The sequence below is a fragment of the Lygodium microphyllum genome, chromosome 25, assembly GCF_053477565.2.
Source record: "Lygodium microphyllum isolate KBCC chromosome 25, Lygodium_microphyllum_v1.1.10, whole genome shotgun sequence".
In the NCBI taxonomy this organism is placed as follows: Eukaryota; Viridiplantae; Streptophyta; class Polypodiopsida; order Schizaeales; family Lygodiaceae; genus Lygodium; species Lygodium microphyllum.
Genome location: NC_141159.1, coordinates 9,205,317 through 9,214,832, shown reverse-complemented (window position 1 = coordinate 9,214,832; position 9,516 = coordinate 9,205,317). Strand labels below are relative to the sequence as shown.

General features: G+C 40.7%; 1 protein-coding gene across 2 annotated transcripts; it reads left to right on the top strand.

Moving 5' to 3' along the window:
• The first annotated feature begins 2,047 nt into the window (after nt 1-2,047).
• On the top strand, nt 2,048-5,112 carry LOC148013901 (uncharacterized). Of its 2 annotated transcripts, XM_087666963.1 has the most exons (6): nt 2,057-2,638; nt 3,434-3,540; nt 3,875-3,983; nt 4,466-4,627; nt 4,744-4,917; nt 4,991-5,112. In XM_087666963.1, the coding sequence occupies exons 1-6, from the start codon at nt 2,243-2,245 to the stop codon at nt 5,018-5,020; spliced, it is 978 nt and encodes a 325-aa protein (XP_087523089.1). In that variant the 5' UTR covers nt 2,057-2,242; the 3' UTR covers nt 5,021-5,112. The 2 variants fall into 2 exon arrangements, with proteins under 2 accessions (XP_087523090.1, XP_087523089.1); XM_087666964.1 differs by lacking the exon at nt 4,991-5,112 and having other exon boundaries at nt 2,048-2,638; nt 4,466-4,638; nt 4,744-4,882.
• Nucleotides 5,113-9,516: the final 4,404 nt, after the last annotated feature.

The window sequence follows — 9,516 nt, the reverse complement described above, 5'->3', positions numbered from 1 at the left end:
TAGAAGTCTCTCTCTTAGAATACATCTTAGACTTAGATATAGATATAGAATACATTGAAGAGTACAATTGCTCATTGGCATGCAAGTTTGTAAGATATTAACAAATACACATATGTTGAGATTTAGGGTCCATAATAGACATAGAGTAGATGGATCATTTGTTCAAGCACCATTTGAGTCTATTGTGTTGTTTATGGCTTGTGTTCTCACTCACATAAACAGATTTCATGACTTTCTTCTCATCTACCAATTCACACATGTTCACCAAATTACAAAGCATAGCTTGACAAATATTCTAAACATTTTCCCTATTAGAAGCATTGGCCTTTTTGAGAGGTATAGTTATTGTGTTAAAGAATAGCTTTGATTACACCAAGTGGGCTTTTGCAAGTTAGTTACAAAAAATGAAAGATGAGGGGTAGTAGTGACAACTAGGCTATAAGTGGCATCACAAGTCTGATGCATATCCCCCTTTTTCTAAAAGACCCCAAAACCCTCCCAAAACCAAAGATTCTTGAATGCTAGGCTCTCCCAAGTCAATTCTACCCTTTTGTCTTTGAAAATTGTATTTAGTCTAGCCTCCTAGATCAATGATAAGGTAAGTGGTTTGATGTAGTGAAAATTTAGGTTAGTTGTTATGCTTCGATCATTTGAGATTCCAATCATCGTTGTGTATTCTCAAATGTACTTTGATGACTTGCAACATCTGCCTGGCTAGACATCAATCCCAAAATAAATGGGCAAGGTCTCCTTGTAATCACATCCACATCTAAGGTTGGAGAGTCCTCTTTTCTCCAATTTCTTTGCAATGGGAAAACCACCCAATATCTTGCACAAAAACATCCTCTCCTTTAATGGTAACTCAAGGGACCAATTACACCCTAGTGCTATCGAGGGTCCACTTTGCTAGTTGTCACTCCCTAAGCTTTGTTGACCTTGTCGACTTCCGAATCCCAAGCTTTCTAGAAGCATTGGCTTTGTCCTTTGTGTGACCGCTTAGAGACTTAGCTTGTCTAATGCCCTCTCTTCTTAACTCCTTTCTCCTCTTGCCTAGTCAAAGCTTTTTACGAGAGGCCCTTGTACCTTTCTCACCTTGTTTTATAATACTCATGGGCATTAAATAATTTACACCTTTCAATCTTTTCCAATGTTTATGTTGGAAAGGGGGAAAGGGCCGGGGGTGGTGACTTTTCTCGTCTTGTTTTAGGATATTCATGCATAGAATTTGAGCGAGTTTTTTTGTTTTGGAAGGAGGGGGGGGGGGGGGGGGGGGGGGGTTGGGCACTATATCACGTTTTAGCAAACCATACATCAACACCTCATAGCTAGCCTATACTAGCTAGCAATGTATCTTGTTTTTTTGCTTGTTTTACAATATATCGGCATAGAAAGAGGTCACATTCGAAAAAGGGGGGTTTTTCTACAACATAACACTTTTTGACACACCATACGTAGTATCTCATAGTCACACAAAATCCTACGCATATTCCTTTCTTCTTCACAATATTAGCTAGCAAGGTGTCTTGGTTTTCTTTGGTTGTCACGTTACTAGCCCACAAGGTGTAATTGCTAGTGAGGCCTACGTGTTATACTACAGGCCCATCCTAATGTGGTTGAAAGTATAAGATTTGACGTAAAATGAATTTTGGAAATGTTTCGAAAAGGCTTTCAATTGTTGAAGACGTATGGTAGCCTAAGTTTTTGGGGGGTGGTTCAGCGTTAAATGAATAACAGAATTTCTTCCTAACGAATTAACAAATTTAAAACACTTCAAAATACACAAAAGGGATGGAGTTGTGAAGATGGCAATTTCCAACATCGCCCAAGAAGTGTGCCGTATTTACCTTCAAAGCCCTTTCCTTCCGCATTATTAAAAAAAGAAGGTTTGCCACATCAATTGGAAAAAGAAGTCGACCAATTAATTAATGATTATTTTTTAATTATTCTAATTAATAGACACAGTGATAGTAAAGTCGTTATAATTAAAAATAAAGGGAGTTTTATACACAGATATACAAAACCATGTGCGGCGAGGGTTTTTGTCGATGAGGTCAGCCAAAACAAGGTTGTTTTGCGGATCGCGCCCCGAAGTGGTTTTGACTGTACTGTACGGGCGCCTCTAGCTACTGATGGTCTCATCAGAGACGATGATAAAACAGCATAAATCGCCCAGAACGAAGAATGCAGGATTATTCGCAAATAATCCCCAAATTAATTAATTTAGCCGCGGTTGGTTTGGAACATGGGGTTCATCGGCAGCTTTGTGAGTAGAGGCAGATGCAGAGGCTTGATTAGCCGCATGGCGGTGGTCCAATCGGGGGCCCGGAACCACAGCAGCAATACGAGCAATGGGAACAGCAGCAGCCCAATGACTGGTGGTCAATCCAGCGGCGGAGGGGAGCTGCGCATGTGTGAGGGATCATGCGAACCGTCCGTGCCGTGCTCCAGGACCTTCTGCCCGGGCGATCTTGAGGACCGCTGCCCCCTGGCACACCAGGGTCTCTCGCAGCCCCGTGGCGATGATGGCACCCTCCGGCATGTCGTCCGCAAGCCCCTTCTCAAGTGTCCTTGTGCTTACCGAGCGTTGTTCGTGGATGCCGCAGGAACCCTGCTTATCGCCTCCCAACCCACCGAAGAGGTATTTGCCGATCTGATAATCGCCATGTTCTCTGGCAGGTTTGTTATTTGTTTATCGTTTTTGCCCTTTTTTTTGTCCCGGGGGGGGGGGGGGGGGGGGGGGGGGGGTAGTGAATGAGGGTTTCTGAGGATGCTGAAAGAGAATTAGGTTTGGCGATTTGACTTGAATAAAGGTTTCTGATCAGATTTAGCATGACATTGTAGGAAATGTGGCATCAAGGACTTAGAGGAGTTAATCATTATTTTTGGGTTTTATTTGGGTGGGGGAGGGGACTGAGATTAAATTAGAAACTCTGATCAGATTTTTCATGACATTGGGCTAAAATGTGGCATTAATTACTCACAGAAGGAATTATCTGAGAGTGAATTAGAGTGTTGATCAGATTTATCATGAGATTGGGCAAAACTAGGGCATTAGGTAATCAGAGAAGGAATACCATTCATTTGGTGGTTTTCCTTTTTTATCTTTCCCCCGCCCCCCCTTCCCCCCAACCGGGTGGGGGTGGGGCAGCAGAGTGATAGTGAATTAGTTTTTCTGATCAGTTTTATCATGATGTTAGGCAAAAATTGTGGCATCAAGTACTCAGATGAGGAATTATAATAGTTTTGACAGTTTTTTCTTGAGGGGAACTCAGTGATTTGGGGTTTCTGATCAGATTTATCATGATACTAGGTAAAGATATGGCATTAAGTAGTCGGAGAAGGAATCATCTTTACTTTTGGCAGTTTCTTTTTCTTTGGGGGTGGGGATTTGGGGGGGCAAGGGGGACTGACCGTGAATTAGCTTTCTGATCAGATTTATCATGACATTGGGCAAAAATATGGAGTCAAGTACTCGGAGAAGGAAATTGCTGCCAAATATAAGTTGGCATATGGGCTACCCTGGTGCCGTTATCGGATGAGGTAACTAATATTTTCTGATTTTCTCTTCATGTAGTGTAATTTGGATAGTGTGTGTGAGAGTTATATATGAAGGATTATATAGAAACGTTTGTATCTGAGTGTGCAGGATACATTCTTTGTGATATTGGCATCAGCTGTTGTACATTAGCTAATCAAGACATTATTCTCAGGAAAAACATTGAGTGTGTGGGATACATTATTTGTGATGCTGGTCAGAACAGCGTAATCTTTTGTACATCAGCTTGATCACAAGAGGGAGGGAGGGAGGGCTCTGTCTTTTAGCTCCCAAAAGTATTCTTGTAATTGAAATGAGGCCAAACATTTTACTTGACAGATATGAGGACGATGGACGCTTTTTCTGGCAGCTTATTGTTGAGGAGGCTACTGGGTGCAAGGATCCTGGCCTGTTGGAAGACCTCTACCAATACTACATGACTGAGAAAGTAAGCAAATGTCTGATTTTCATTTCTAATGTAGCTTTTCTTGGAGATAAGAAAAGGGAATGTAGCTGCTGCTACGTACGCATGGACATGGGTGCTGTAGGCTTGCCCATTAGGGGCTGCATGTGCCATGCATATATGTGCCTGCATTTATACCTCCATACCTGCATGCATATATGTGTGTGGATGCATACCTGCATGTGGTTATTGCTAGCTTAGCATTTGTCTTCAGACTTCAAATGTGAATTAATTTTGAATTGCACCTTTGTGAGGTCCTTAGGTCCACAAGGGCACCTGCAATGCAACAGAAGCCCATCTTCTTTAACTCCACTCGTTGCTGTGTCTTCAGTAAATGCCATTTGTAGCATGATGATGTCTACATCTTTGCATGTCTATGGCTGCTGCAGGCTTGCCCTTAGCATGATCTCTGATTTGGCAGCATGCGGATGATGCTCTACATGTTTGCATTCACATGGTTGTTGCAGGCTTGGCATTTGGGGGATAGAGATGCAGAGAAGACGTTCAAGGCATTGAGAACAGCAGGGATCAAGCTAGCAGTCGTATCAAACTTTGACACTAGGCTCAAACCGCTCATGCGAGTGCTCCAATGTCATGATTGGTTCGATGCCATTGTAGTGTCAGCTGAGGTCTCTAAATAGTTGCGTGATGATTTCCCTTTGTATCTCATGATGCTAATGCTTCATGAATTGAGATAAAATCCTAAAAGCAGATCCCTACTTTCTGTGTACTTTTGGATAATCAGGTGGGAGCAGAGAAGCCCAACCCTGAGATCTTCTGGACAGCATGTAAGGCTTTAGGTGTAAAGCCTGAAGAGGTCCTTCATGTAGGTGATGACAAAAAGAACGACATCGTGGGTGCATCGGCAGCTGGATGTGATGCCCTGCTATGGGGTGAAGAAGTAGGGAGTTTCAAAGAGGTATATAGTGTCTAGTTCAATTTGATGCAATACTAACAATATGGCCATTCCTAATACAGTTCCCACTTGCCAGGTTGCCCAGAAGCTCGGCATCTTGACCTGACATATTTGTAATTGCAGAGACTTTTGTTCACATAAAGCCCTCTGTGCCCACTTTCCCACCGCGCCCCGCCCTGCCCCGCCCCGCCCCGCCCCTTCTATTCCTTTCAATGTGAAATTTTTGTCCCTCTCAGTTTTGGAGTTGCTATGTCTCAACCATCATGGCAATTCAGTCCAACATGATTGCAGAGAATTTTGTTTACAGCAAGCCCTCTGTGGTCTCTAATGTAGAAGTTTGGTCTGGTTCTTCCCACTTGATCCAACTATCACACTATGGAAGAGAGAGGCACATGTTTATCTATACCGTGGATCTACTCTCACGAAATCAGTTTAATGCCCCCATAAGCATGAATTACAGTTTCCTCACAGTTGGGCTCCAGTACAAGTTTCATGACAATCCTAATGTATTCATTAAAGGGGCTTCCTTAGTGGTGGCCAGACGATATTCAACATAAATTTTGAAATTCCAATGAAGAATTTGGCAAAATCCATTACCAGATGATCTAAGGTGCATGTGTTCACTATATAGTATTGTGGGAGTTTTTAGTTTTGTTGTGGTTCTTAGCCTGACTATGGATTTTTGTTTCTTTGGAAAATCAACGAGTTACAACTTTTGGAGTCCTAGATGAAAAGTTTCTCTTGTACACCCCATGTTTAAAAACTACTATTGTTTGTTTTTGCGCAATTTTGCCATCTGCATCTTTGGAGTTGATTGTCTAAATTTTACTGAAGTTCATGCTTGCTTTTTAACACGTAAGCTGAAGACAACATAAAAAGAGAAACATGTGGCAATAAGCTGATTGTTTGATTCTTTATGAAGATGTACTTACCAAGCATGTGAATACTATACATCAAACCTTTGAAAGAAGATCATTAACCGTCGCTTGTTTCTGGCATGAGAATGATCAAAAGCAACCAATTGTTTTGAGACTTGTAACAAGAGTATTAGATTCAGGATCTTATATCTAAAAAGAAATGAAGTCCTGCCAATGTGATGTAATCCCAAGGGCATGCTATACACTACAGTAGGAAAGATAACAAAAATAATGATGGATAAATTGATAAGTAGAAATAAACTGAAATTTGTGCCATTAGTACTGAACGTATAGTAACAAACTATCAATTCATGTATGTCAGAAATATGGGAAGCCTCCTATGTTGGTAATTTTTTTTATGGAGGTTAAAAAAACCCCATGAGGTACAGAATCAGTAGATATGCTTACTATAAATGATTTACAATATCACTGGAAAGGAAAGGATATAATCTACACTAGCCTCAATGACAAAATGACCGTCCGTTTCTATGCTGGTGTAACTGCAGCAGTTAATTTCTGTCACTACAGTTCTGTATCAGTAAAATGATGATTGCTAGTGGTAGTGATCTAGGACTGTCCTCCCTAATCTGTGAACTTAGTGATGAGTAAAGTATCCTCTGATGCTGGCTGTTATGAGTCTAATCCCTCTTGAAAATTCTAGACAGAATTTGATTGCAACAACCAGTAGATGTTCTAGATAAGGCTACGTCAAATTGTTGATTATGTCACACCTGATTGATATCTGTAAGCTGCCAGTATATGGGTTCCTCTAATCACCTTGTGTTGAATTGCATTTTTAGAAAGGCTTAACAAGCAGATGTAACGAAGTGAGAATAATGGTAGGTCTTTCTATAACCTTTGGGAACTGGATATATAACAACGGACCTGGAATAAGGTCTGTTACATCACTGGACAGAACTTGGCATGATGGATGGAATGAAATTGGGCTGCATTTGAAACTGAGTGCCAATTTGCTATGGGCTAAGTGGTACAAATAGGTTGTGGCCCAAGAAAAAAATAGTAAGATGAAATGCTTCAAGCACTGTACCAGGTCATTCGTTTATGGACTGCGAGTGGTGCTGGTATGGATATTATCCTCCCTAGTATATGAACTTAATAATGAGAGTGTCTTCTCTGGTTGTGGTGGTTTTTTTTTTTTTGCAGCACCACCAAACCAACCAACTCCCCAACCCCCCCCAAAAGAAGAAGGTATATGCAGGTGTGATTGGTTTGAACCAGTAGATGTTCTTGGTAAAACTGAGTTGAATGGTTAAGTTACTGGTGTAGAGCTGTGCTATTGGCAGCATATGGACTTTTGGCTGGAGTGCTTACTAAACTGATATAGAGGAAAGACAACAGTTTTATTCCTGGCAGGTTTGGAAACTGGATGTGTAACTGGTGGATGCTGCTCTCCTGTCCTTAGGTTGGTTACACACTGAGTGATAGATGCCCAACCTGCGCCTAGAGTGTGGGCATGCGTGGAGATGGGCACAATATCTTTACACACTAAATGGACACGATTTACAGAAAAAGCAAAAAATACTAAACTTATAAATAATTTGATTGGCTGCAAATGCAAAAAGCGCACCCTTGTCTGTCACTTCACAAAGTAAGTAGGTGGGGGAGACACGGGAAAGGGGGGGAATTCACTTGTTTAGTAGGTAAACATGTCATATCCTCTATAGTGGGAAAAGGATTGCGGACACCCAACTCTTAATAAATGTTTTGATTCGTTTAAGTGTACAAAGTGGGTGTGTACTTGACTAAACAGTGAGTTGATTAACTGTATCTACACATTATAGCTCAAACAGACTAATGAGCTGAATGGCTATTACAAAGCTTTCCAAATGCTCTATGAGCTCTTTTTTTTTTTGTTTTTGTATATTAGCTATATATAGAGTTAATTTAGCTGTGAGAAAAGAGAACTAAAGTTTATCCTAACTTTCAGCCACCTAACTTGATTGGACATGTTGGACACCTTGATTTATAGAACCCATAACTTATGGTGTAAAACCTAAATATCTATGTGAGTTGGACTTTCCAAATGAATAGTGATAGCAAGATTTTGAGGTCATTAAAAAAAAGTTAGTGGTTTAGGTAAAATTGAATTGTTTATTACATGTAAAGACTAGTTCGCATGCTAGTTGAAGTGGAATTTTGATATTTCTCGGAGATTTTGTCTACATGCTTGAAATCTTGTGCTCTCCTCTCCTCAAGCCACTCTCGAAGCTAGTGTGCATAGCCACTATGGCTCCCTCCACCATTTGGTCTACATCTTTTTGTTTAGCCATTGCCTTGGCTTCTTCTCTTACATTGTCAATTGGTAAGGACTTTAGATTGAGGGGGGTATCTTTGAGCAGTCCTCCCACATGGTCTTCAATACCTCTCTTTCATATTTTTAAATTCTCTCATCCTTTTTTGGGTGGTTCAAATTAGAACCTAATATACTATTATCTATATCAAAGCCAACTCTCGTTAATGAGTGAGGAGAAATTAGATTAGAGGTTCAAAAATTTCAATTCCTCTACATTAGGTCACAATGATTTACTTTTTTCAAGTAGGGAGATTGTATATGAAGAATTCGTGATGCAAGGAGAGGTAGCACGTGTGGCAAGGGAGATGCAACGCTTGGAGGTAGTATCACTTTACCAAGAGCTCACTATTCTCCAAAGCTAGGTGATTTTGTTCTATTTAATGATCTCCCAACTTTGAGGGGAGATTTTGGGTATGGGAGGACATGTGGAGTGACTAAAGTAGTTGGTGATTGACCAATTCAATGGACAATGAGTTCAATACAACAATCTCACATTACAACTCCTAGCCACCTAATAAGCAGAAGGCTAGCACTGTTTCGGTGTGGTTTTGTTGGGTTGTCCAAATTAGGAGCTAACATACTACTATTTGTATCAAAGCTAACTCTTGATAATGGGTGAGGAGCAATTGCATTAGAGATTCAAAATTTTCAATTTTTCTCTACATTAGGTTACAAGGATTTTCTTTCCCAAGCATGGAGGATTGATATGAAAAACTTGTAACACAAGTGGAGAGAACATGTGGCGAGATGGATATGCAATGCTTAGAGGTAGTATCATTTTGCCAAGAGCTCACTATTCTCCAAATCTAGATGACTCTTTCATATATAATGGTATCCCAACTTTGAGGGGACATTGCTAACATGGGAGGACATATGAAGGTTTGGAGTGATTAAGGTAGTTGGTGATTGACGATTTACCGAACAAGGAGCTCAATAGAATGATCCCGCATTGCAACTTCTAGCCATCTAGCAATGAGAAGGTCGGCACTAAATTGTGTGAAAGAAGTGGATAGGATCCTTGCCTCGATGTGCCAAACAAAGTGATTTAAGGTTCTCCATGTTTAGAAGAGTCTTGTGATTGGCAACTCCATAGTGGGATTCGTACCTCAAATCACATGAAGTGAGCACTTGGGCCAGGTTTTACACAACCATTCAACAGTGAGCGTAGTGGAGGTAGGAAACACAGATTGAACCCACAAAACACTGGGTGAAACATAGAATGGAGCCAAGAGTGTGCAGATTACGAAATGCGAGATGAGTGAGAAGACTTAAGAAAGCTTCAAGGAAGATCGGAACTTGGAGATGAATTGCTCTCTGAGTGTAGTTGCTATTACTTGCATTCGTTGTTGTAGAATGATACAAAAGAAAGTA

Bases quoted from the DNA above. Each gene is read 5' to 3' on its own strand.
- LOC148013901 (XM_087666963.1), top strand. From the start codon at position 2,243: ATGGGGTTCATCGGCAGCTTTGTGAGTAGAGGCAGATGCAGAGGCTTG. The intron at 2,639-3,433 runs GTATTTGCCGAT...CTTTCTGATCAG, and splicing joins CCTCCCAACCCACCGAAGAG to ATTTATCATGACATTGGGCA. The intron at 4,918-4,990 runs GTATATAGTGTC...CCCACTTGCCAG, and splicing joins AAGTAGGGAGTTTCAAAGAG to GTTGCCCAGAAGCTCGGCAT.